At 49.6% G+C, this 27,159-nt stretch overlaps 1 protein-coding gene across 1 annotated transcript; it reads right to left on the minus strand.

Moving 5' to 3' along the window:
* Positions 1 to 1,956: 1,956 nt before the first annotated feature.
* ST6GALNAC1 (ST6 N-acetylgalactosaminide alpha-2,6-sialyltransferase 1) lies at positions 1,957 to 9,738 on the minus strand. The gene is given in 10 exon segments (XM_049768583.1): positions 1,957 to 2,070; positions 2,072 to 2,140; positions 2,306 to 2,405; positions 2,500 to 2,589; positions 2,747 to 2,850; positions 3,235 to 3,373; positions 3,462 to 3,633; positions 3,708 to 3,876; positions 4,344 to 4,887; positions 9,611 to 9,738. Coding segments are annotated over 10 exon segments (1,629 nt in total).
* Positions 9,739 to 27,159: the final 17,421 nt, after the last annotated feature.

Here is a 27,159-nt window from a genome sequence, read left to right on the forward strand (position 1 = left end):
ATAATCTCTCTTTATACTTTCTCAGGATTCTTGAACTTTGCCAAGCCGTTCAGGGCCATGCAGTGCCAGTAACTGAACCTGGTTTTTTTTGCACATGAAGCAGGCACTCAAAATCACAATCTCTGGTCCCTCAAAAATTCTTTCTTTTTTAAATTACTCATTGGGGCAAGAATGATAGCACAGTGGGAGGGCGTTTGCCTGCACATGGCTGTCCAGGACAGACCTGGGTTTGATCCCCTATGGTCTCCCGAGCCAGAAGTGATTTCTGAGTGCAGAGCCAGGAAAAACCCCTGACATCACCAGGTGTGGCTCAAAAACAAAAACAAAACTATTCATTAATGAAGGAATTAGTAAGATACAGTGGTTCAGAAGAGATCCCTGGGACAGAGTGATAGCACAGTGGGTGGGTACTTGCTTTGCACACAGCTGACCCAGGTTCAATTCCTGGTCAAACTCAATTTACCTGGGGGCCGAAGGAGGCAAAGTCGGAGTGATCCTTGAGTGCAAGGGGGTGTGACTCAAACAACTAAAACAAAACAAAACAATAAAAGATTCCTCTAGGGCAGGGCCACAAAATGTTGTATGGTGAGCCGGAGAGCTGTTTCGAGCTTGAGACCCCTGCTGGTCACCTGAGCCCTTCTAGGAGTGACTCCTGAGCATCTCAAGTTGTGGTTCAAATGTTAAAAAGAAATGAAGAGGGGGCCGGAGAGATAGCATGGAGGTAAGGCGTTTGCCTTTCATGCAGAAGGTCATCGGTTGGAATCCTGGCGTCCCATATGATCCCCTGTGACTGCCAGGAGCAATTTCTAAGCATGGAGCCAAGAGTAATCCCTGAGCACTGCCGGATGTGACTCAAACACCACACACACACACACACACACACACACACACACACACACACACACACACACACACACACAAAAATGAAGAGGAAGAATGAAGAGGAAAAATGAAGACTCGAGCACCTCCGGATGTGGCCCAAAGTCCCAGAAAACCATGAATCAAAGGAGAAGCCAGGGCAGAGACATGGACAGGCACCAAGACAGTGGCACTGAATTTTCCCAGGATAATAATTTTTACATCTTGTATTTTCATGAACAAAAATAAATTTTATTGCTTGTTATTTTTCTGCCATCCTTGCTCCAAGTGGCTCAAAAACAAGGACAAATGGACATTCTTCTAGAATGTGCCACCCCTGAGGTAGTCCGGATCTGCGAGAGAAGTGATATCTTCTCTGGATCTTTGCTGCTCAGCCTTGGCTCTGGAGTTCCAGCCTAACCCATCCACCTTCTGCTATTAGGCTTCTGTTTCAGCACCAAGAGTCGAGTGACCCGTGAAGGGCTATGTCTAGCGTAGTTTGGGCACTGACCGGCCACCATGCCCACATTGAGTTGAGACTCCTTGCTTCCAAGAATGGGGTGTTGGGGCCAGAGTGGTAGCATGGTGGGTGAGCATTTGCTTTGCACACAGCTGACCTGAGTTCTATCCCTGGCATCCCATAGGGTCCCCTGAGCACCACCAGGAATGATTTCTGAGCTCAGAGTAACCCCTGAGTGCCTCTGACTGTGTGGCCTAAGCACCAAAACAAAACAAAACCGGGGTGCCCCACATAACCCTGGTCCCACAGCGCTCCTCCTGGTCTTCAGTGTATCCATAATTGTCCTGGGCACCTCTCAAATCGGTCCAGCTGTGTCAGCGGAAGTCAAGTGGTTTTCACGGGGTTCTGAGACCTGAGAGAAAGGTGGGAAATTCTGGGACACCCTAATATCCCTGTGCCCTGTGGGTGAAGTCAGTCCCCCATATCCCTGTATCCCAGTGGCGGGAGTCAGTCCCCCATATTCCTTTATCCCGGTGGGTAGAGGCCCCTATATCCCTGTACCCTGGTAGGCGGAGTCAGCCTCCCCATATCCCTGTGCCCTGCTAGGTAGAGTCAATCTCCCCAGCTCTTCTCATTCCTTACTTGGGGTTCAGGGGCCTCTGGAATAGCTGAATGATCCCTTCACCGTGGAGGCGTTTCCACACTTGTCTCTCCAAGTTGAAGTCGTGGTTGATGTAAAACACGGTTTTTTTTCCAGTCCTTGTCATAGTAGTGGTCAGAGAAGCGAGCATGGCCCTCGGTGATGAAGCCATAGGCACTCACCTGCGTGTGGGTGACAGTGGGTCTATCCCTGGGTCTGGCTCTGTGCTGGGGTGGCTACAATCACCCATCAACTGTGCACCTTGCACACACACACACATACACACACACACACACACACACACACACATCTGTTGTCCCAAAGTGCCCAGAGCCAGGGGCCCCCACCTGGTCACACAGCTGCAGCGCTGTAAGCAGTAGGAAGGCACCTGTGGTGGGCCGGTATATTCGCCAGTGGATGCCATCCAGGGTCTTGGACCTCAGAAACCTGGATTTCCCAGATGCCCCCAGTCAGGAGCAGCCAGGAAGTGGGGTCTCCACTCCCCTCCTGTTCTTCATACACACCTGTTCTTTATACACACCTGTTCTTCATGTAGCGGAGCAGGTCAGGATGCAGGATCAGGTATCTATCTAGGCTAAAGCTGTCTGGAAATGCTTCCCGGGGCCGGTGCCTAGGGACCAGCAGGTGGGTCAGCCCAGTTCTGTCCCTGTGGCTGCCGGGGCTCCCCCATCTCCAGGAATGGATCAGAGAACCCTCAAGTGTCCCTCTGCATCCCAGCTGCTCCCTCCCGGAGAACCCAGAGGGGAGAAGTGGGGCGTCATGAGCACCGGAACCAGTGAAGCTTCTGTTCTCGGAGGGGCTGATCCAGAAGCAGTGCTTGCAGCCACGAGTAGTCTCGGGAATTTTCCAGAAAGTGCAAATAGCGAATGTCCTGAGAACCAAGAGCAGTAGATGGGCTTGGGGCCTGCCTTGGAAGCCTTTCAGGCTTGGGGTTAGGGGTTGGGGGACCAGCTCTGCCCCTGCACTAATACTTTCCTTTCTCTGAACCTCTCTGACTCATTGGCACAGAATTGCCCACACTCTCCTTTTTCGTTAGTTTGCTTCTTTGTTTGGGGGCCACACTCTGAAATGCTCAGGGCTGACTTTGGACCGGGCCCTGCGCACAGGAATCACTCCTGGCAGGCTCTGGGGGACCTGGGTCCTCCCCATGTAAGGCTAGCTCCCTCCCTGCTGTGCTCTCCCTCTGGGCCCCCATATCCCACTCTTCACCCTTCCTCAATCCTCCCTGAGGCCAGGCCTTTCCCTCTACACCCACCTTGTCTCCAGGCGCGTGCGGGAACCCCCTTTTGCCCAAACTGAGGAGTGAGTTGGTAAGGGAGAAGGCGGTGAAACCGTAGAAGCTGGTACGGGCACCCACATCTGACTCAAAGCCCTTAGTGATGGCACCATTCACGCTGCACAGACAAAGGTCGAGGGAGAGCTGCAGAGGGGGGACCCCATTTGGAGCTGCTCAGCCAGAGGGCAGGGGGGTACCCCACTCACCGGAATACATAGTCGTGGCTGTCAATTTCCCGGCCAGCTCCCGAGCCCTTGAGAATGCCTCCATTGCCCACCACAGCACAGCGGACACAGTGGTTGCTGCCAGGGGGTAGGCTGGCCAGGAGAAGCTGCTGCTGGCTGACCGGCGGGATGCGACTCACCAAGCTCTGTACCACTGCAAGGAGGGTGTGTGCCAATGCGGGGTCAGGGCATGCGATGCCCACTGGGGTCCCCCAGGCCCAGACTCACTGGAGCGGTTGAGGTCCAGGAAGCCGAAGGGTGGATTGAAGTGCTGGAGGTGCTCCCACTGACTGGGCCCCAGTTTCTCCGAGTCCAGGAAGAGAGTGAGGTTGGGCAGAAAGAGATTCCGGAGCCAGGGAGACTTAGCGGCCTTGACCTTCAGGGACTCAGGGCAGGTCTACAAGGGGGAACCGAGGGATGTAGAGAGTCCCAGAAAGGCCAGAGACAGGTTCGGGTATGTTTCCCAGCAGGAGCTCCAAACCCCATCTATCTGTCCCTAGCCCAGGGGCCCTGCCCCAGAACTTAGGGGGCCTTTTTATTTTGTTTGTTTTGGAACCACATCTGTCAGCGCTCAGGGGTTCCTCCTGGCTCTACACCCAGGAATCACTCTTAGTAGGCTCAGGGGACCCTATGGGGTGCCAGGGATTGAATCTGGGTTGGCCACTTGCAAGGCATATGCCCTCCCTGCTGTGCTAATTGCTCTGGCCCCCAGGGGTGCCGGCCTCTTTGGAAGTGTGGAGTGGGAGCAGAGTGTGTGTGTGTGTGTGTGTGTGTGTGTGTGTGTGTGTGTGTGTGTGTGTGTGTGTGTGTGTGTGTGAGAAGAGAGTGAAAATGGGGCAGGCAGGAGGGGCCTCCACCACTCACGGTCTGCAGGCTCCCGACATCCATGCTGTATTTATCCTCAAAATCCAAGGGAGACTGAAGGTGGGTGGTTTTGGAGTTCTGGCTCTTGGTAGGGGCAGCCCTTTTGGGGGTCTGTGCCCTGGCCTTGGAGGACACCGCTGTTCTGGTCTCCTTTTTCCGACTTGTTGGCCGGGTTCCTGAGGTAGGCGCAACTTTGTCTCTGCGTCCCAAGGCTCGGGTGCTCACTGTCGTGGCTGCTTTCTTCAGAGGCTTCGTGGGCCCTAGCCGGGGGGTGCTCATCTGCTCTGTCCAGCTCTCCCTTCCGTAGGGTGTCTGGGAGTCTCCCTTGGGCTCTGCTGTCGCCTTTTGGGGGGCAGAACCCATGTCCTCAGCTTGTTCTGTTTTTCTTCTTGCTGGGCTCGAGGTTCCAGTGCGTCTGCTCCCTGCCTGGGTTTGGGGGCCCAGGACACTTTTCTCCTGCACCCCTTCTCTCTGGGAGATCCTTCCACGTCCTTCTGTCCTTCTGTCCTGGGACTGAGGGGGGCTTTTCTCTATGTTGTACAGCCTAGAACACAGCATGAGGTGCATGAGCTGGGACACCGCCAAAGCTTGTCTAGGAGAACCCTGTTTCCAGTCCCTCTCAGAGAAACCCAACTAGACTCAGCTCTAGCCAGGAGAAGGCCTGGTGTGGGTGAGATGTTGGGGTATCAGTGTGGAGCTGAGATCATCCCCACCACCATAAGGCGGGGCTTCAGCCACTATGTTTGTCCCTTGTAGTCCAGTGAATTCTCAGAACAAGTGATGGGTTACCGTATAACCGAGGTTAACTGAGTTATAGGTCACCTGGTTACTGTAACTCAGTGCCCCCCCCCATTTTTTTGTTTTAGTTTTCTGTTTGTTTGGTTTTGGTTTAGGGGCCACTCCTGGCAGTACTCAGGGGTTCCTCCTGGCTCTGTGCTCAGGAATCTTTCCTGGAAGGCTCGGGGAACCCTATGAGATGCTGGGGATCAAACTCAGGTCGATTGCGTGCAAAGCCAACACCCTAGCCATTGTGCTATGGCTCTGGCCCTCAGTGACTCTTTAGTTTGTTTGTTTATTTACTTTGGGGCCACACCTGGCAGTGCTCAGTGACCTTTTGATTTTTCAGTTTTGAACCACACTCTTGAGCTCAGAAACCACTCCTGGCAGAACTTGGGGGACCATCTAAGGGGCTGGGAATTGAATTTGAGTCTCACCCCCAACTGTTGGCGATGGACTTAGTTAAAGGCCAGAGTGATAGAACAGTGTAGGGCATTTGCCTTGAATGTGGCTGACCAAGGCTGGACAAGGTTCAATTCCCAGCATCTCATCCCCGAGCCAGGAGTGATTTGTAAGTGCAGAGCCAGGAGTAACCCCTGAGCACCACTGGAAGTGGCCCAAAAACCAAAACCAAATAAATAAAAATAAATAAATAAATAAATAAAATAAAGTCGTCCAGAAGCCCCACACCAGGAACTAGTCCTCAGAGAGCAAAAAGCGGTGAGCACTGTCTTTGGAGTCCAACTGACTTGTCCCTTCTGTGTGTCTGAACCTACAGTTTAAACCCCAGTCTCCTGGGGCTAGAGAGATAGCACAGCAGTAGGGTATTTGCCTTGCATATGGCCTATCCAGGACGGACGGTGGTTCGAATCCCAGCAACCCATATGGTCCCGGAGCCTGCCAAGGACACTTTCTGAGTGCAGAGCCAGGAGGAACCCCTGAGCTCCACTGGGTGTGATCCAAAAAACCAATAAAATAAAATAGCCCCCCAGTCTCATCATGCCCCCTCCCAGCAGCATCCTTGCTATTGGCAGGGTCAGACTGTGGATTTGGGGTGGGAGGTGGAGGCAGAGATAAAATTTGGGAGTCACGGGCGAGATTAACCCTGAGTTGACGCTTTGGCATTTGTTTGACTCAATTTGATGCTTAACTTCAATTAAAGGTTAAAGATTAAAGGCAATTTCTGTGAGATCCACCCATGCTCACACCTTTCTAGCAAATCTCAGGGCTATTAGGAGAAGGTGGATTGTACTCTACGGGCGGGGTTTCTGGGTCTGATCCCCAGTACCAGGATGGAGGGAAAAGAACTGTTTGGAGCACAGGTGTTTGCTGTGCCCGGAGTGGCATTCATGAACCAAACACTCCTTTTCCTAGTCAGTCTGTCCTCCTTCCACTGAGAAGGAACCCACAAGGGCCACAATCTCTCTCCTAAATATTAAAAAAAATGAGGGGTGGCGAGATAGCATAGTGGGGAGGGTGTTTGCCTTGCACGGGTGACCCAGGATGAATCTGGGTTCAAATCCCAAATGGTTCTCCAAGCCAGGAGTGATTTCTGAGCGCAGAGCCAGGAGTAACCCATGAGTGCCACCATCGGGTGCCCTCCCCCCCCCCCAAAAAAATAAGAACAGAGATGCTAGTGAAGAAAGGAAAGGAGGTTGTAGAATGAAGCCTGGAGAAGGATGACTGACACCCCAGAACATATTTAATGTGGGCTGAGGGGCTAGAGCAGGGCTTAAGGCACTTGCCTTGCATTTAATTTAGCCTGGTTCTACTGTGACACCATTAGGGTTCGGGGACCCCTGAATACCTCCAGGAGGGATCTTTGAGCACAGAGCCAGGAGTAAACCTGAGCGCTGCCAGGTGTGGCCCCCAAGCAAAATTAATGAATATAATCCTTTTGTTTTGTTTTTGAGTCACACCTGGCGGAGTTCAGCGGTTAATCCTAGCAGGTTTGGGGAGCCCTATGGGATGCCAGAGATCGAACCCAGGTCAGCAGCATACAAGGCAAACACTTCCTCCACACTGTGCTATTGCTTTGCCTCCTCCTCCCCTTTGACTTCAATTCGAAGGGAGCTGCTTTAGGTTACTCCTGGCTGTCTGCTCAGAAATAGCTCCTGGCAGGCACAGGGAACCATATGGGACACCGGGATTTGAACCAACCACCTTTGGTCCTGGATCAGCTGCTTGCAAGGCAAACGCTGCTGTGTTATCTCTCCAGGCCCAAAATTATGTTTTTCATTCAGGTGACTAGATTTCTGGTCAAAGGTTACTGAAAACAAAACAAAACAAAACAAAGCAAAACACCAGGGGCTGGAGCGGTGGCACAACAATAGGTCGTCTGCCTTGCATGCACTAACCTAGGATGAACCGCAGTTCGATCCTCTGGCATCCCTTATGGTCCCCCAAGCCAGGCGCGATTTTTGAGCACATAGCCAGGAGTAGCCCCTGAGTGTCACTGGGTATGACAAAAAAAATATTAAAAACAAAAAAGAAAACACCAGGCTTGGGGGGGTTCACGGGTGTTTTCTGTGAAACACATTAGGTCAGCTTGTAGGGGAAACCAGTTAGAAAAGAGATAGCTGGACCTTGCAAAAACAGGTTCCATTACCCACCACCCCACCACCACCACCAAGAAAAAAGAAAAAAGAGGGCCCGGAGAGATAGCACAGCGGCGTTTGCCTTGCAAGCAGCCGATGCAGGACCAAAGGTGGTTGGTTCAAATCCCGGTGTCCCATATGGTCCCCTGTGCCTGCCAGGAATTATTTCTGAGCAGACAGCCAGGAGTAACCCCTGAGCATCGCCGGGTGTGGCTCAAAAACCAAAAAGAAAGAAAAAAGAAAAAAAATAGTTCTATTTCCTGGAAATAGCTCCTGTAGCCACTTGAAAGGAAACTTCTTAAAACTAAAGATATTTCTGTATAAGTGAAATAAATTCCTCTTTGCTAACCTTGCTGCTATCCATTTGCTTTTTCTTTTCTCTTTTGTTATGGGCCACACCCAGCAGCCCAGAGGATAATACTCCTGGCGCTGTGCTCAGGGATCACTCCCCGAAGGGGACAGGAGCATCTACCATAGGCGGTGCCAAGGGTCGAACTTGAATTGCCTTTATGCCAAAGGAGACCCTGCCTGCTGTACCGTTCCTTGCCTCATGTGCCCATATCTTACTCAAGGATATGTGGAAAACATGGCTTTCCTTCTACAATACTATGTTTAACAACAACAAATGTGGGGCCTGAGCATTAGTACAGCTCTAGGGCATTTGCCTTGCACAAAGCTGACCCTGGACAGACATGGGTTTGATCCCCGGATCCCATATGGTCCCCCAGCCAGGAGCAATTTCTTTTTTTTTTTTTTTTTTTTTTTTTTTGGGCCACATGAGTTTAATGCTCAGGGGTTACTCCTGGCTAAGCACTCAGAAATCGCTCCTGGCTTGGGTGGGGGGGGTCATATGGGATGCGGAGGGATTGAACCGAGGTCTTTCCTTGACTAGCGCTTGCAAGGCAGATACTTTACCTCTAGCGCCACCTCACCGGCCCCCAGGAACGATTTCTGAGTGCAGAGCCAAGAGTAACCCCTGAGAGCCGCCAGATGTGGCCCAAAATAAAACCAAAAACCAAAAACCAAAAAACAAAAAATACACACACACACACACACACACACACACAGACACAGACACACAACGAAAAACCTCAAAAACCAAAAAACACAAATGCACGGAATTCCATCATCTCTGCATAGACTATAAAGCCTGCAGGTGTGAGAAGGTAGGTAACTGTGGGTGTAGACGGCCCTTGGGATAAACTTGGGCCTTCCTCAGTGAGTGGGCTCCAATCTCACTGGCCATGTCCCCACAAGATCCTTCATTCCCTGTGACTGGACTTCTCCATCTTTGGTGGTTTGTTTTGTTTTTGTTTGTTTTTGGCTTCCACCTGGTGGCGCTCAGGGATTTCTCCTGGTGCTGCGCTCAAAAATTGCTCCTAGCAATCAGGGGACCATATGGGATGCCTGGGATTGAACCCAGGTTCATCCCAGGTTAGCCGGATGCAAGGCAAACACCCTACCACTGTGCTATTGTTCTGGCCCTCCATCCAGTCTTTTTGTTTCTGTGCTTGTTTCAAGACCCCATCCAGAGGTGCTCAGGGCTTACTCCTGGTTCTAAACCTGGAAATTACTCTGGGCAGGTCAGGAGACCCTATGGGATGCTGAATACTGAACCAAAGTCAGTGCCTGCAAGGCAAACTCACTCCCTGCTGTGCTATCACTTCCACCCCTGGTCTTTCTTTTTTCCTTCTTTCTTTTCTTTAGGGTCACACCCCACAGTGCTCAGGACTTACTCCTGGCTCTGTGCTCAAGAATGACTCCTGGCAGGCTCAGGGGAACCCAGGGGATGCTGGGGATCAAACCCAGGTCAGCTTTGTGCAAGGCCAGCACTCTCCCTGCTGTCCTATAGCTCTGTCCTTTTCTAAGGAGCCCCAAAGGCTGTGTACTGACCTGGAAGACTTGGTCAAGGGCTCCTGCAGGAAGGAAAGGCTGAGAAGCAGCAGCATCAGTATAGCAAAGAGCAGCAGCCACCGGAAACTTGGGCCCCGGGGAGCGGCCTTCAGCATGCCCAGGCTCATGGTGGCAGCAGGCCCGGGGGGAACTGCCTGGTGTCCTGGCCGTGGCGGGAGTGGCTCAGCCTCTGGGCTACACACCTTGTGCTCACAGCAAGAACCTGATAAATGCTCAGGTTCCCTGTCTGCCAGAGACACGAGGTGCCACCCGTTCAGCTTGGTTAGCGTTAATAGGTTGACGTGGCTTGAAGGAAGACAAACCGTCTGGTCCAAAGTCCATTTGTTTGTCTTCTGTGCTTCTGGAGTGAAACTCTCTGGAACATCAATTCTTTTTGTCTTTTTTTTTGGGGGGGGGGAGGGGAGGCACACCCAGAGGTGATCGGTGGTTACTCCTGCTTCTGGCAAGCTTGGGGGACCATATGGGATGCTGGGAATTGAACCCGGGTCCATCCTGAGTCGGCTGCATTCAAGGCAAATGCCCTACCGCTGTACTATAGCTCCTGCCCCTCTTTTTTTTCTTTTTGTTTGTTCATTTTCTTTTCTTTTTTGATTTTGGGGCCACACCTGGCGGCTCTTGGCAGGCTCGGAACCATATGGGATGCTGGGAATCGAACCCGGGTTCGTCTCGGGTCAGCCGCGTGCAAGGCAAACACCCTACCACTGTGCTATCCAGATCTTGTCTTCTCCCCCCCAAGACTGGAAAGTTTTATTTTGATCTGTTAACTATTTTATTTTATTTTGTTGGTTTTTGGTTCACACCTGCAGGTGCTCAAGTTCCTCCTGGCTCTACATTTAGAAGTCACTCCTGGGCCCGGAGAGATAGCACAGCGGCGTTTGCCTTGCAAGCAGCCGATCCAGGACCAAAGGTGGTTGGTTCGAATCCCGGTGTCCCATATGGTCCCCCGTGCCTGCCAGGAGCTATTTCTGAGCAGACAGCCAGGAGTAACCCCTGAGCATCGCCGGGTGTGGCCCAAAAACCAAAAAAAAAAAAAAAAAAGAAGTCACTCCTGGCAGGCTCAGGGACCATATGGGATTCGGGGATTCAAACCGGGGTCCATCCTGTGTTGGCCGAGTGCAAGGCAAACGCTTTACCACTGTACTACTCTGGCCCCAACTATTTTATTTTGTTATTTTTGGGGATCATACCCTGCAGTGCTCAGGGGTTACTCCTGGCTCTGTGTTCAGGAATAATTCCTGGAGATACTTGGGGGGGACTCTATGGGTTGCTGGACATTGAATCCAGTCTGGCCATGTACAAGGCAAAAATGCTCTCCCCACTGTGCTGTGCTACTGCTCTGGCCCCATGATCGGTTTATTTTGAGCAGGGAAACAGTGGTCTGGGTCACATTGGGGGTAGGTGGGCACTCTGGCAGTTTCTGTGCCCAGAGTCCTCTTCCATGAGTGCTCAGAGTCCTCTTTCATCAGTGCTCAGTAGGGGTCGAACCCAGACCTCCTTCCAGAAAAGCCTGCTCTAAACCTTCAGAGCATCTCTTTTGAAGTTGGGGTAGCTGTAAAGCCTGGGGGAGGGCCGGAGAGATAGCATGGAGGTAAGGCGTTTGCCTTTCATGCAGGAGGTCATCGGTTCGAATCCCGGCGCCCCATATGGTCCCCTGTGCCTGCCAGGAGCAATTTCTGAGCCTGGAGCCAGGAATAACCCCTGAGCACTGCCAGGTGTGACCCAAAAACCAAAAAAAAAAAAAAAAAAAAAAAGCCTGGGGGAAGGACTGAGTCTAACTACCCAGTGGCAGGGACAGCTGGTGGACACTAGGGACAGAAGAACAGTATGGATGGCACTTGGCTTGCACTCCGATGGCCGAGGTTTGATCCCCGGCATTGCATAAGGTCTCTGAGTCCATCTGGAGTGGTCCCTGAGTGCAGAGCTTGGAAGAAGCCATGAGCACCATCAGGCGTGACCCCCAAACAAGCAAACAAAATTGATTGAAGGGCTGGAGTGTTAGCATAGTGGTAGGGCATTTGCCTTGCACATGCCTGACCCTGGTTGAAACCAGTTTCAATTTCCAGCCTGCCAGGAGCAATTTCTGAGTGTAGAGCCAGGAGTAACCCCTGATTACCACTGGGTGTGGTCCAAAAACAAAAACAAAAACAAGTGGTTAAAAGGTCATTTTCAGTGAAAAGTAAAATCAGGCCTCTCAGGTGGATGGGAAACCCAGTGATCAATAGATCAGGTGTCCTGTGTATTATTATTATTATTTTTTTTTTGAGTGGGGCCACACCCTGCAGTGTTCAGGAGTTACTCCTGGCTCTGTGCTCAGAAATTGCTCCTGGCTTGGGAGACCCTATGGGATGCCGGGGATTGAACCAGCCTCTGTCCTGGGTCAGCTACGTGCAAGGCAAACATACTACCACTGTACTACCACTAGCACTTCGTGGCCCCCACCCCCGCTTCCCTGTGTGTTCTTTTTCCAAGACAATTGGGCTGAGAAGTGTTTTAATGCAGATTTATTTAGATGGAGGCTCATTTGAATCACTCATAAATGAAGTAAAACTGGTTTTTCCAAAGGGAAGAGGCTAATGACTGATGTGGGTGTCCACTTTTTTTTTTTTTTTTTTTTTTTTTTTGGTTTTGGCAGTGCTCAGGGGTTATTCCTGGCTCTACGCTCAGAAATCACTCCTGGCAGGACGCTATGGAATGCTGGGATTTGAACCATCGTCCTTCTGCGTGCAAGGCAAACGCCCTACCTCCGTGCTATCTCTCCGGCCCCATGCTACCTGTGCTTTCTGACCCAGGTTCCAGAAAAGCCCTTTCCAGTCTCAGGGAACAACAGCACTTCACCCAGATTCAGTTTCTCTGTGTCAGCTTTGGCCACTGGGTTGGGGCATGGCTCAGAGCCTGACACATGCCCTGCATCTGTGAAGTCTCAGCTCTGAGCACATCATGTCCCCAAGTACCCAGCAGTGACTCCAAAGCTTAGAGAAAGTAACCCCTGAGAACCTTCAGGAGTGGTCCCCAAAATCACAAAAACTTTTGGGGGGGTTTGGGTCACACCTGGCAGTGCTCAGAGGTTACTCCTGGCTCTGCACTCAGAAATCAGGGGACCATATGGTCCTGTCAGGCTCAGGGGACCATATGGAATGCTGGGGATCGAACCCGGGTCTGTCCTGGGTCATCTGCATGCAAGGTAAATGCCCTACTGCCCTACCACCGTGCTATTGCTCTGGCCCACAAAAGCTTTTTCTTAAATTTTAGGGCCACACCCAGGAATGCTGTGTGTGTGTGTGTGTGTGTCGCGCGCCGGCATGCGTGAATGCAACAGTCAGCACAAGAAAGGGAAGGAAAAAGAACAACTTAGGATGCTAAGAAAAAGAAGACTAAGAGGCCAGAGCCATAGCAGAGTGGGGAGGGCTTTTGTCTTTCAAGCAGTCGACCCATTTCTGACATCCATAGGGTCCCCTGCTGCCAGAATTAATTTCTGAGCACAGAGTCAGGAGTAAGTGCTGAGCACCACTGGGTGGGCCCCAAAACAAAAAAGAAAAGAAAAAGACTACTTTGGGGGCCAGAGCAATAGCACAGTGGGGAAGGCGCTTGCCTTGCATGCAGCCAACCTAGGTTCCATTATTGATCCATGGAATGCACTGATCCATGGAATGCACTGATCCATGGAATGTACCGCCAGGATTCAGCCCTGGGAGCAGAGCCAGGAGTCAGCCCTGAGCATCCCCAGGTGTAGTCTCTCTCTAAGAAAACACCTCAAAGGAAGGCTGGTTGACAGTGTGGAAGTAGAATTTGGAATACACACACACACACACACACACACACATATATGTAGATATGTATGTATGTATGTATAAAGTTAGGAAAAGACATGTTTAGAATATAGTAATTAAGGCCTAACAAAAACTTGTAATGCTTAAGCCAGACTCCTATTCAAGTCAAACTTTTGCTGAACTCTTGCTAAAGTTCTGTTATTTGTCCAAGTCCCCCTTATCATAAGGTGTGTGATGTGCCAACAGAATGTTCCTGACACGGAATGGTCCCCCTTATTCTGAGATATATGATATGCCAACAAAATATTCCTGACAAGGGCCCGGAGAGATAGCACAATGGCGCTTGCCTTGCAAGCAGCCGATTCAGGACCAAAGGTGATTGGTTCAAATCCCGGTGTCCCATATGGTCCCCCGTGCCTGCCAGGGGCTATTTCTGAGCAGACAGCCAGGAGTAACCCCTGAGCACTGCCGGGTGTGACCCAAAACCCAAAACCCAAAAAAAAAAAAAAATATTCCTGACAAAAGGTGGTCCTCACCCCAATCAGCCATTACAAACATCTAGCAGTATGAGCAACCCACGTCAGCAAGGTCAGAAGAATGCGATAACGAAGTTGCTTCACAGCCCCCGGTACTCTGTGACATATTAGAAAAAGAAAATACAATTGGACTCTTGATTGGACATTGCCTACCCACCTGCCCTATATGCTCAAACCTTATAAAAACCCTCTTGCTCTGCTGTTAGGGGCTCTGGTCCTCTGTCTGTTGGCAGACCTGCATCCCTGACTAGTCAGTTAATAAACCTGCCCTTGCTAATTGCATTCTTGGAGTTGTCCTGGTCTCTAATTGAGTGGACAGACCAGCATGGACTCTTTCAGCTGCACTGGAACGTGAACCCCACCCTTGCACCCCGTTCCCCTGTCCTGCCCGTTGTCCTTCCTTGTTCTGCGCTCTCCTTCCTCCCTGAATGCCTGAGGTCCTGCCTGGTATGCATGACGGTTTACCCACCCAGGCACGATGCAGAGGCTTTTGGTGGCTTTCCAGCTGTCCCTCGTCACCCCAAGTCCAACCCAAGATAACTGCTGCGGGTGTAGCCCACCCACTGAGCTATCAATCTGACTTCAGTTTATCTGCCTTCTTATTGAGCTGTAAGAGAACTTGGTCACTTTCTAGGAGGTGCGAGGAATTGCACCTCACACAGGCAAAGCAAGTTCCTCCCAGTCCTGGTGCTGTGGGTGTGCCTGAGCACCGGAGGAGTGGCCAGGGCAAGACTGGTAGCCTAGGGTTCAAGGACCACTACCTCCTGGGACCTTGCATGGAGCCACTGGTCCAGTAGACATGTTATGTCTACCCGCTGTGCATCTCTCCAGTAGTGTTTATTATTATTTTTATTCTTTTTCTTATTTTTTTTGGCCACACCCATTTGATGCTCAGGGGTTACTCCTGGCTAAGTGCTTAGAAGTTGCCCCTGGCTGTTGTGTATGTAAATATTTTGGGGGATTACTATGTTGCTCACCCTAATCTGATTAGGTGATTGTGCCCTACCCTAGGGTGTGACCTGGCATTCTGCCCCCACCCTAGGGTAGGACCTGATTCTGCTTCCACCATTGGTTGGTATCTGATCCCACCATGGGGTGGGACCTGACTCTGGAGTATAAGAGCAAGGGTCTGTGGAAAGCGGGGGCTTTTTGCTGGCTGGAACTGAATCTGAGTCTTTGGACTTCAGTTTTGTCCATCCGAATAAAGCAAATATTTCCACGAGCCTGATTGTCTGCGAGCTGTTTACCCGCCGTTTCACCTCAGAACCGTGGGCTAGACAGGGTGGCAGACGCGTGCTCCGAGCTGGAAGAAAAGGGCCTCATTCTCCATCCCTCCATCAGTCAACCTCTTCAGGGGCTGACCTGCTACACTGGCTTGGGGGGACCATATGGGACACTGGGGGATCGAGCTGTGGTCTTTCCTTGGCTAGCGCTTGCAAGGCAGACACCTTACCTCTAGCGTTACCTCACCGGCCCCTCTTTTTCTTATTTTATTTTATTGGATTTTGGGCCACACCGGCAGGGCCCAGCGGTTGCTTCTGGCGCTGTGCTCAGAAATCTCCCCTGGCAGGCTCAGGAGAATATATATATGGGATGCTAAGAATTGAACCCAGGTCCGACCCAGGCTGGCCCTGTGCATGGCAAATGCCCTATCACTGTGCTATTGCTTCAGCCCCTTATTATTATTTTTATTATATTTTGGGGCCACATCTGGCAGTCCTCAGGGCTTACTCCTGACTGCGCTCAGGGGTCATTCCTGGTGGTGTTTAGAGGACCCTATGGGATGCTGGGGATCAAACCTGGGTAGCCGTGGGCAAGGCAAACATCCTCCCAGCTGTGAGATGGATCTGGCCCCAGTTTCTTTCTTTCTCCTCACTAATGCTTTATTAGTATGTCTGAGGAATTTTGCTGCTCCCAAGATTTACTTCTGTGATTCCCACAAGGATTCCTAGTGCTTTAATGTCCACATTTATGCTTATGGTTCACTATGAGCTCATTTCCACTTAAAACATGATGGCGTGGTCATATTAATACTTGTATTGATACCCTCCAAAGCGAGGATTAATCCTGGAAAAGAATTTCCTTCTTTTGATTGTGTCGGCCAATCTATGACTCAGTTATCTCAAACACCAATAGGTCATAAATGTGAAGATTATTTATTTATTTATTCTTATTTTGTTGATGCCACATTTTTTTTCTTTTGTTTCATTGACCCACACATGGTGCCCCCTCCCTCTCTTTTGGTTTTTGGGTCACACCCAGCAGCGCTCAGGGGTTCCTCCTGGCGCTACGCTCAGAAATCGCCCCTGGCGGGGCCGGAGAAATAGCATGGAGGGTAAGGCGTTTGTCTTTCATGCAGAAGGTCATCGGTTCGAATCCCGGCGTCCCATATGGTCCCCCGAGCCTGCCAGGAGTGATTTCTGAGCATGAAGCCAGGAATAACCCCTGGGCGCTGCCGGGTGTGACCCAAAAACAAAAAAAAAAAAAAAAAGAAATCGCCCCTGGCAGGCACGGGGGACCATATGGGATGCTGGGATTCGAATCTCCGTCCTTCTGCATAAGGCAAATGCTTTACCTCCATGCTATCTGTCCGGCTCTGGTGCCCTCTCTCTTGACTGGGTACTTTCATTTGCATTTTTGTTTGTTTGTTTTTGACCATTTCCTGCTCCGATCAAGGCTGACTCCTGGCTCCTGCTCACTCTGGGGGGGGGGGGGAGGGCGGTGGGCTCCGGGAACCCTATGAGGTGCCTAGATTTGATCCGGGTTGGCTGCATGCAAGGCAAGTGTCCTGTCTACTGCACTGTTGCTCCGTCCTTGGAGTTCCTTTCTTCATTTCTTCTGGAATGTTCATTGCTTGTGAACATAGAAACACAGTTGAATTTTGAATCTTAATCTTGTACCCTGTAACTGCAGAGCTCTGAGGATGTTTCCAGGACTTCTGGGGGCAGTGGATGTTGTTGCTACAAGATCAGGGCTCAGGGAAACAGGCTTCATTTTGCTTCTTCATTCCCAGTTTGGAGTTGTTCTCCCTTCTATTCTTCCTTCTTCCCTTTCTCCTTCCCTCCCCTTTTCCTTCTCTCCCTCCTTTCTCCCTTCTTTCCCTCCCTCCTTCCTTTTCTCCTTTCTTTCCTCCTTTCCTTCCTTCCTCCCTCCCTTCCCTCTTCCTCTGTTAGAGTCCGTGGAAGCCCACCACCTCAAATGAAGACTCCATATTCAGCGGAATACAAACAGCAAAGCAGGTTTATTGATTCCAGCTACCTGGGGGAACCAACTCTGTCATACAGCCTGAAACGAAGGCCCCTAGCAACTTGGAGAGGCATCTTATATAGGCCTAAGGGAATCTTAAGGGGAGGGTCAGTATGGAAATCAGGGCTTGTAACATCTCTAGTCCAGGTTTAAACCCAGTGTCCAATCTGACAGTCCACTCCAATTACAGCAGGTTCCCTCTTAAGGGGGTCCTCTCTGGCTGGTGTCTTCATTCTTTAACTTTGCGCAAACTTGCTGATGTGGGTTGTGTATTCTGCCAGATGTGTGTTATCTGTAGATTGTGATGGGAACATCCTGCGTATCCTGCTTAAAGTTCATGTTGACCTGCTCAAGGCTTGGGGAAACTCCAGGGTTGAAGGGGGTAGAAGATGGGGAGAGGGGGCTGTGGCACCATGAGCTTTCCAAGCATCTATCTATAACAGTTACACAAGTTACATTTGAGTACGTTTGATTAATAATTGGATTATAATTATCTATTATTACTTGTCACATCTCTTTCATGTCATAGCCTCATACTAGATATTCTTTTTTTGGGGGGGGGGTTTGGGCCACACCCGTCGGTGCTCCAGGGGTTACTCCTGGCTGTCTGCTCAGAAATAGCTCCTGGCAGGCACGGGGGACCATATGGGACACCGGGATTCGAACAAACCACCTTTGGTCCTGGATCAGACTGCTTGCAAGGCAAATGCCGGGACCCATACTAGATATTCTAATCTCAACACCTTCTCCTTCCCTTCCTTTCTTCCTTTCTCCTCCCTCCCTTTCTTCTTTCCCTCCTTCCTCCCCCTTCCTACTTCCTTCCCTTCCTTCCCTCCCTCCTTTCCCTTCCTTCCTCCCATCCTTCCCTCTTTCCTTTCTTCCCTTCTTCCTTCCTTCCTTTTTTCCTGCCTTGCCCCTCCCTTCCTTTTCCCTTCCTCCTTCTTTCCTTGCATTCCTCCCTCCTTTCTTCCTTCCATTCCTTCCCTCCCTCCTTCCATTCCTTCCCTCAGCGCTACCAGGAATGATTCCCTTCCCTCCCTCCTTCCATTTCTTCCCTCCTTCCATTCCTTCCCTCAGCGCTACCAGGAATGATTCCCTCAGCAGGAGTAACCTCTAGAGAGCTGCTGGTGGTGTTGATAATTTTGTTTGGTTTGATTTGGTTTTTGTACCATATCTAGATATGCTCAGGGTTTGTTCTTGGCTCAGTGCTTAGGGATTGTTCTAGGGGTTGTTCAGGGTCTGTGTAATACCAGGAGGAAGGAAGGAAGGAAGGAAGGAAGGAAGGAAGGAAGGAAGGAAGGAAGGAAGGAAGGAAGGAAGGAAGGAAGGAAGGAAGGAAGGAAGGAAGGAAGGAAGGAAGGAAGGAAGGAAGGAAGGAGGGAGGGAGGGAGGGAGGGAGGGAGGGAGGGAGGGAGGGAGGGAGGGAGGGAGGAAGGAAGGAAGGAAGGAAGGAAGGAAGGAAGGAAGGAAGGAAGGAAGGAAGGAAGGAAGGAAGGAAGGAAGGAAGGAAGGAAGGAAGGAAGGAAGGAAGGACATGCAGTTTTTTATAAGGCCTACCCACCGTGTGTGGCTTCTAAGCTAAAGAGCCTCTTTCCAGCTCCTGCATCTATCCTCTTTCTCATTTCTCCATCCAGTGTCTTCCTTGCTGAGCCTTCGTCCTGCTCCTTTTGTTCTTCCCTCCCCCTGAGGCAACCCCTAAATTACCAACCACAGACCCCTCCCAGCTATGGGAGGTGAGATATGCAGGAAGTTGGGGGGAGAGTAACAGTACCCCAAGACATCCTAGCAAAGTTGGCGATTTTCATCAAATGCCGGAGCGAGCCTGCCTTCTCTAGTCCCCTCTGCTTTGGGTGCTGCCTGTCTCATGGGGGGGGCCGTTTCCTTCTTTGCTCAGAATCATTTCGCCAGGTTCGCTTCCTCACCTTTGTTCACGGCCCATCTGGGGAGTGTTCCTTTGAGGTTAGTTCTTTGTTTTATTCTGGTGGGGTGAGGCCGCCAATAGCAAGTTTTATCCTGCTTCTTTATCTTTAAGCTCTTCCATAGTTCCTGAAACACACCAGAACAAGCAACAGGTGGCAGTTAGGATCTCCTGACAAACGTGTAATTTAAGACTAGGTTCTGGGCATCTCTCATTTTGACCTCTAGCCAGGAATTATCCCAGCTCACTATAATTCTTTTTTTTTGTTTTGTTTTGTTTTGTTTTTTTGGGTCACACCCGGTCACGCTCAGGGGTTACTCCTGGCTATGTGCTCAGAAATCACTTCTGGCAGGCTAGGGGGACCTTATGGGATGCTGGGAATCGAACCTGAGTCTGTCTCAGGTCAGCTACGTGTGAGGCATATGCCCTACCACTTTGCTATCACTCTGGCCAACCTTTTTTTTTGTTTGTTTTTTTGGGTCACACCCAGTGACGCTCAGGGCTTACTCCTGGCTATGTATGCAGAAATCACTCCTGGCTTGGGGGACCATATGGGGGATCAAACTGAGGTCCATCCTAGGCTAGAGTCAGAAAGGCAGATGCCTTACCACTCCGCACCACTTCTCTAACCCTCACAATAATTCTTATTTCATAGGATTATACTGTCTCACAAGAGTTGGTGTTTCTTTTTTTTTTTGGGGGGGGGGTTGGGTCACACCCAGCAGTGCTCAGGGGTTACTCCTGGCTCTACGCTCACAAATCACTCCTGGCAGGCTCAACGGACCATGTGGGATGCTAGGATTTGAACCACTGTCCTTCATGCAAGGCAAACACCTTGCCTCCTTGCTATCTCTCCGGCCCAGAATTGGTGTTTGAAATCAGAAAGACAATTTTTAATTTTTAATTTTATGTTTCTGGGCCACACCCAGTGGTGCTCAGCGGTTACTCCTGGCTCTTAACTCAGAAATTGCTCCTGGCAGGCTCAGGGGACTATATGAGATGCCAGGGATCAAACCTGAGTCCATTCCAGGTTGGCACTATGCAAGACAAATGCCCCCCTATTGTGCTATTGTGATATCACTCCGGCCCCAAATTTTTTTATTTTTAGATTTCTTTTTTTCAGCACTGGATGTGCCAAGTGCCTTTTCGGCAGCTAGTGACAATGGCTATGAGGGACAGCCATCGTTTATTTCTGGGTTCATGTTCATAATTGTCATCAGCTAGAACTGAAAGCCAGAGACAGAAAAACATAGAACCCAGAGCATTTTCTTTGAGCACAGGGAGGGAAGGTGAGATCTCTGCAGCAAGTGATGAAAAGGTCTGGTGGTTAAAACAGAAGTTTGTTTACCCGGGGGTGGAAACATAATTTTCTTTCTTTTTTTGCAAGGGTGCAGGGGTTGTGTCACCCCAGAAGTGCTCAGGGCCTGTCCCTGGCTCTGCATTCAGGAATAACCCAGGTGTCACTCAGGAGACCATAGGTGGGACCATCATAGCCACATTCAAGGCAAGTACCTTTCCTCCTGTACTGTCTGTTCCCTGCTGGAACTTATTATCTTCTTCCTGGTTTTAACCATTCTTGGACCCAAAGCGCTCCAAACTTCTACCAGAACCAGGTGTCTGTCATTTTTGCCAAAAACAACAAACTCGGGGCTGGAGAGACAGGACAGCAGGAAGATCACTTGCCTTGCAAGAGGCTGACCTGAGTTTGATCCTTGGCATCTGATATGGTTCAAGCACCACCAGGAGTGATTCCTGAGTGCAGAGCCAGGAGTAATCCCTGACAACTACCAGATGTGAGCCTCTCCGCCAGATGTGAGCCCCAAGCTAGCAATCAAGCAAGTAAACAAACAAACAAGACCCCACTAGCTTGTCTTCCCACCATTCCATCCAGCAGCCCAGTACTGGTCATGGACAGCATCTCAGGACCCCTTGGCTCCAGGCTAAAATTTCTCTTCACCAAGTTTCTCCCCAGAGAGGGACTTGCTGCCTGGACACAATGGGGAGTGAGGGCCCTGCCCTGGCACACTCCCCCGCACTCACTCCAGGACTGATTGCTAGCACATTCATCCCAAGGATAATTGTGAGCACAGCAATCTTTGAACATAAACCTTTTGTCCTGAGCTCACAGTTATGACATTCTCTGGGCCCTGTTATTATTACTATTATATCTTTTTATTATGTTTGTACTTTGTATTTTACAATCTGTCATAAAATGGGACTGGAGATCTTGAACACCTGCCTTGCACTCAACTGATCCGGGTTCCATGCTGGCACGCCATCTGGTCCCCTGGGGGACCCTGCCTGGAATGATCCCTGAAGGCAGAGTCTGGAGTTAGCCCTGAGCACTGTGAAGTGAGGTCCCAAAAATAAAACAAAACCTAAGGGGGGCAGAGTGATAGCACAGCAGTAGGGCATTTTTGCCTTACAAGTGGCTGTCCCAAGTTCAATCCCCGGCATCCCATATGGTCCCCTGAGCATGCCAGGAACGATTTCTGAGCACAGAGCCAGGAGTAACCACTGATCACCACCAGGTGTGGACCAAAAACAAACAAAACAAAGCAAAAGGAGAAATGAGAGAGGAAAAAAAAGAGAAAGAATATATCTTGTACTACAGTAGAAATTGCATTAGAAGTAAACTTATTTCAAGAAGCTGAGATTTTGAGTTTTATTTCAAAAAATGCCTGCAGATTACTCCTGCTTATAGTTATGCTTATAGAGGTGAAACAGAATGCTCCCCAATTTTTGCATTAATCACTCACCCAGTGCTTTTAACACCTGTGTGTAAATTGCGCCTCACACGGAGCATGTCACCCACACCCACACCTACAGAGCTGGTGTAAACTGTCTAAAATGGTGAAACCAGGGCCAGAATGGTAGCACAGCAGTAGGGCGTTTGCCTTGCATGCAGCGGACCCAGGATGGATGCAGGTTCCATCCCCAGCATCCCATATGGTCCTTCAAGCGTGCCAGGAGCGATTTCTGAGAGCAGAGCCAAGAGTAACCCCTGAGCACCACTGGGTGTAACCCCTGCCCCAAAATGGCAAAACCTTCCATTTTCCAGTTTAGTTACCCTATACAACTGTTGTAACATCATGCTCCTTTGGAACCTTCTCTGGAAGTGACTACCTAGCAACACACCAGCATGAAAATGCAAATCCCGTTATGTAAAAAGAGCTTATACTGGCGCTGCTGAAAGGAAGGGCGAAGCTTTCAATTGCCCAAGTTCTGCTCTTCAAACCTCCCCCAATGCTCTTGTTTTGTTTGATGTGGGTGGCACAGTGCATGGGAATGGGGTGGGCCCTTTGGTCCCAAGGATGAGAGCCAGGGCTCCCGAATGCAGAGCCCCCTCTCCAGTACCTCCCACACTTTCAGTATTGCTGCTGGCTGAACCTGCAAATGTGTCTGTTGCCCTGTTGCTCCCACTTTCTGTTCTGAGGACAGAGGGTGCAGGATGTGGGGTGCTTTTCTCTGGGGTCTGTATGCTATTGCTCATCAAATCACACTTGGGGGGGGCATAGCGATAGCACAGTGGGGAAGGTGCTGGCCTTGCACCTGGCTGATCCAGGTTTGATCCCTGGCATCCCAATCCCAATCCCACATAGTCTCCTGAGTCTGCCAGGAGCAATTTCTCTCTCTCTCTCTCTCTCTCTCTCTCTCTCTCTCTCTCTCTCTCTTTCTTTCTTTTTTGTTTTTTGGGCCACACCTGGCATTGCTCAGGGGTTACTCCTGGCCGTCTGCTCAGAAATAGCTCCTGGCAGGCACAGGGGACCATATGGGACACCGGGATTCGAACCAACCACCTTTGGTCCTGGATCGGCTGCTTGCAAGGCAAACGCCGCTGTGCTATCTCTCCGGGCCCTCTTTCTTTCTCTCTCTCTCTCTCTCTCTCTCTCTCTCTCTCTCTCTCTCTCTCTCTCTTTCTTTTCTCTCTCTTTCTCTCTCTCTCTTTCTTTCTTTCTTTCTTTCTTTCTTTCTTTCTTTCTTTCTTTCTTTCTTTCTTTCTTTCTTTCTTTCTTTCTTTCTTTCTTTCTTTCTTTCTTTCTTTCTTTCTTTTCTTTCTCTCTCTTTCTTTCTTTCTTTACTTCTGAATATGACTTCAAGCTTTTTTTTTTTTTCAAAAGTCTTTTTTATTTTATTTTTTTTTTGGTTTTTGGGTCACACCCAGTGGTGCTCAAGGGTTACTCCCGGCTCTGTGCTCAGAAATTGCTCCTGGAGCGGCATGGCTTCATTCCGAAGGCTTTTTGGCCAAACTTAGGGAAAGATGTGGGCTCCGGTTGCCCTCAATAGCCTTCTTCTCCTTCCTCCCAGACTCCAGGGCTATCCCTGGCCACCTGCCCAGGGTGCCAGAGAGGGGCTATAGCCCCTGCACATAAAGTTTATATAGATGAATAGGATATCATTGAGTTTAATCCACTTTGCATTATACAGAATGTAATAAACTGTCCTCCCCCCTTTGTTGTTGTTTTTTTTTTTTTTTTTTTTTTTTGGTTTTTTTTGGGCCACACCCGTTAGATGCTCAGGGGTTACTCCTGGCTACGCGCTCAGAAATTTCCCCTGGCTTGGGGGGACCATATGGGACGCCGGGGGATCGAACCGTGGTCCTTTCCTTGGCTAGCGCTTGCAAGGCAGACACCTTACCTCTAGCGCCACCTCGCCGGCCCCACCTCCCCCCTTTGGGTCATCAACTTTAGGCACATTTCTAGTCCTTTACCCACTCATCCCATCTCCTATTACTCCACATTTAACCCTTTCTACCATCAGTTTGTGGCTCCTCACAAGCAGATCATTATGCCTACTCAAGCCGGCTGCTGAAAAGCTCCCCAAGTGGAAAAATGGACTCTCAGACTGAGAAGAAACCAATACCCGTTGCTATTGATCTACTTTCACCTCCTTTCCTCCACCTCCCTTCATTGCGTACATGTGCTTGCCATCTTACTTGGTTTCTGAGAAGTCCCCACTCAAAGACATCTCCTGATATGGGACTGCTGGGAGTGGTTTTGAAGATTCCAGAAGGCCAACTCACAGACCAAAGTCGTGTCCCAGACTTAACAACTCCCCTGACTATTTCCAAAGACATAAAAGGGACATGTATATCTCCTTTGAGTATCTTAGGTGTATTCCCTTAACAGCTATAACTCTTATTGAATATTCTCTTACATAGTGACAATTTCACCCATTTTTGTATTTGTTTTATGTGATCTGTTCACTAGGGAATTCTGTCAGAAGAGCCTCTCTGTTTAGAGTTCATGTCAGAGCCAAGTTACCGGAATTGTTGGACTTGTTCCCTTGGCCCCCATATGCACCAATAATACCTTATGTCATTGTCTTCCTTTTGCATAGGCACATTAAAATGGGAAAATATTCTCTTTTTTTTTTGTTTTTTTTTTTTGTTTTTTTGGGTCACACCCTGCAGTGCTCAGGGGTTACTCCTGGCTCTATGTTCAGAAGTTGCTCCTGGCATCCTTGGGGGACCATATGGGATGCTGGGATTTGAACCACTGACCTTCTGCACGCAAGGCAAATGCCTTACCTCCATGCTATCTCTCCGGCCCCAAAATAGGAAAATATTACATATACAAACAAGTTCTTATCTAATAGAGATAGGAACACAAATTTTGTAATGCAGTGGGGGCCTTACACCCTGAACATGGTCATAATGACTTGGCTCAAGCTTCATAGGAACAAGCATTGCCCATACACCCCTGAACCATGGATACCACCTACAGAAACATCCACAATTGTCTATAATATCACCAGGAAGCAAACCTTTACCAAGGAAGACCCTACCGCTGCCCTAGCATGGACTTACTCCAAAGAGGGTTCTCTTAACCAGACGACTTAGTAACAGCAACAACCTGCTTGCAGGGCAGGGCTCTCCGCATTGCCGGCTAATGGTGAGGTGAAACTAGAGGACGCTCAACATCATCCTGATTTCGATGAAGAAGATGCACAGAAACCAGAATCTTTTTTTTTTTTTCGGGCCACACCCATTTAATGCTCAGGGGTTACTTCTGGTTAAGCGCTCAGAAATGGCCCCTGGCTTGGGGGGACCATATGGGACATCGGGAGATTGAACCGCAGTCCTTCCTTGGCTAGCGCTTGCAAGTCAGACACCTTACCTCTAGCGCCACCTCGCCACCCTGAAACCAGAATCTTTAACTCCAGAAACATGACACCAGCAACAGCAAATCTGCGAAAAAATTTTTACCAGGACCACAGAGAATGAATCAGGGGTTGGACAGCCTAGTATGCCTGGAACCCTGAGTCAGTCTTATGCCAGAAAATTTCAGGGGTAAGGTCTCCTTGTATTTAAGTCAAGGCTTTTCCATTCCATTTCCCCCATATTTTGCTGGGCCTATGCAAACAACAATTGCCACTCATACTGTTTTTACTGTATTTTTTTTTTTTTTTTTTTTTTTTTTGGTTTTTGGGTCACACCCGGCGTTGCTCAGGGGTTACTCCTGGCTGTTTGCTCAGAAATAGCTCCTGGCAGGCACGGGGGACCCTATGGGACACCGGGATTCGAACCAACCACCTTTGGTCCTGGATCGGCTGCTTGCAAGGCAAACACCGCTGTGCTATCTCTCCGGGCCCTTTTACTATATTTTTTAACTCTCATCCTTTAAAAAAAAAAAATAAGAGCTTACTAAACTTTCTGCTAGTGTTTTTTTTTTTTTTTTTTTTTTTTGTGGTTTTTGAGTCACACCCAGCAGTGCTCAGGGGAAACTCCTGGCTCCAAGCTCAGAAATTGCTACTGGTAGGCACGGGGGAACCATACGGGAAGCCGTATGGGAAGCATGACCTTCTGCATGAAAGGCAAATGCCTTACCTTCATGCTATCTCTCTGGCCCCTCTGCTAGTGCTTTAATTAGTTCATTGGTGATTCAATAATTTTCAAAATATACTTGCCACTGAACATTTCTTTCCTTTCTCTCCCATCTCTTTCGTTTTTCTTTCAATTTTTTTTTGTTTGTTTTGTTTTTTTGGGCCACACCCGGTGGTGCTCAGGGACTCCTGACTGTCTGCTCAGAAATAGCTCCTGGCAAGCACGGGGGACCATATGGGATACCGGGATTCGAACCAACCACCTTTGGTCCTGGATCGGCTGCTTGCAAGGCAAACGCCACTGTGCTATCTCTCCGGGCCCTGGGCCCAATTTTTTATTTTTTTAATCATGTTGCTTTTGGTCTTCCTGAAACAATTACATCATGATCAGTTATATAAACTATGTGGTGCGTTTTAATCAACAAATAAAAAATATTATTAAAAAAAAAAAGAAATTGCTCCTGGCAGGCTCAGGAGACCATATGGGATGCTGGGACTCGAACCACCATCTGTTCTAGATTGGCTATGTGCAAGGCAAATGTCTTACTGCTCTGTTATCTCTCTAGCCCCTTTCAAAAGTCTTATTTATTTATTTATTTATTTATTTACTGGTTTTTGCATCACACCCAGCAGCGCTCAGGGGTTCTCCTGGCTCTGTGCTCAGAAATCGCTGTTGGCAGGCACAGGGGACCATACGGGGATGCTGGGATTTGAACCACTGTCTGTCCTGGATCTGCGGCGTGCAAGGCAATTGCCCTTCTGCTGTGCTATCTCCCCAGCCCCTAATTTTTTTTTTTTTTTTTTTTTTTTGGTTTTTGGGCCACACCCGTTTGATGCTCAGGGGTTACTCCTGGCTATGTGCTCAGAAATCGCCCCTGGCTTGGGGGAACCATATGGGACGCCGGGGATCGAACCGCGGTCCTTCCTTGGCTAGCGCTTGCAAGGCAGACACCTTACCTCCAGCGCCACCTACCCGGCCCCCCCCAGCCCCTAATTTATTTTTTTGGTCACACCCGGCAGTGTTCAGGGGTTACTCCTGGCTCTACACTCAGAAATCGCTCCTGGCAGGCTCAGGGGACCATATGGGATGCCGGGATTCGAACCACTGACCTTCTGCATGAAAGGCAAACGCCTTACCTTCGTGCTATCTCTTCGGCCCCAAATTTTAATTTTTTTAATAATATTTTTATTTAAGCACCTTGAATACAAACATGATTGTAATTGTGTTTCAATCAT

This window comes from Suncus etruscus, chromosome 1 (genome assembly GCF_024139225.1).
Source record: "Suncus etruscus isolate mSunEtr1 chromosome 1, mSunEtr1.pri.cur, whole genome shotgun sequence".
Classification (NCBI taxonomy): domain Eukaryota; kingdom Metazoa; phylum Chordata; class Mammalia; order Eulipotyphla; family Soricidae; genus Suncus; species Suncus etruscus.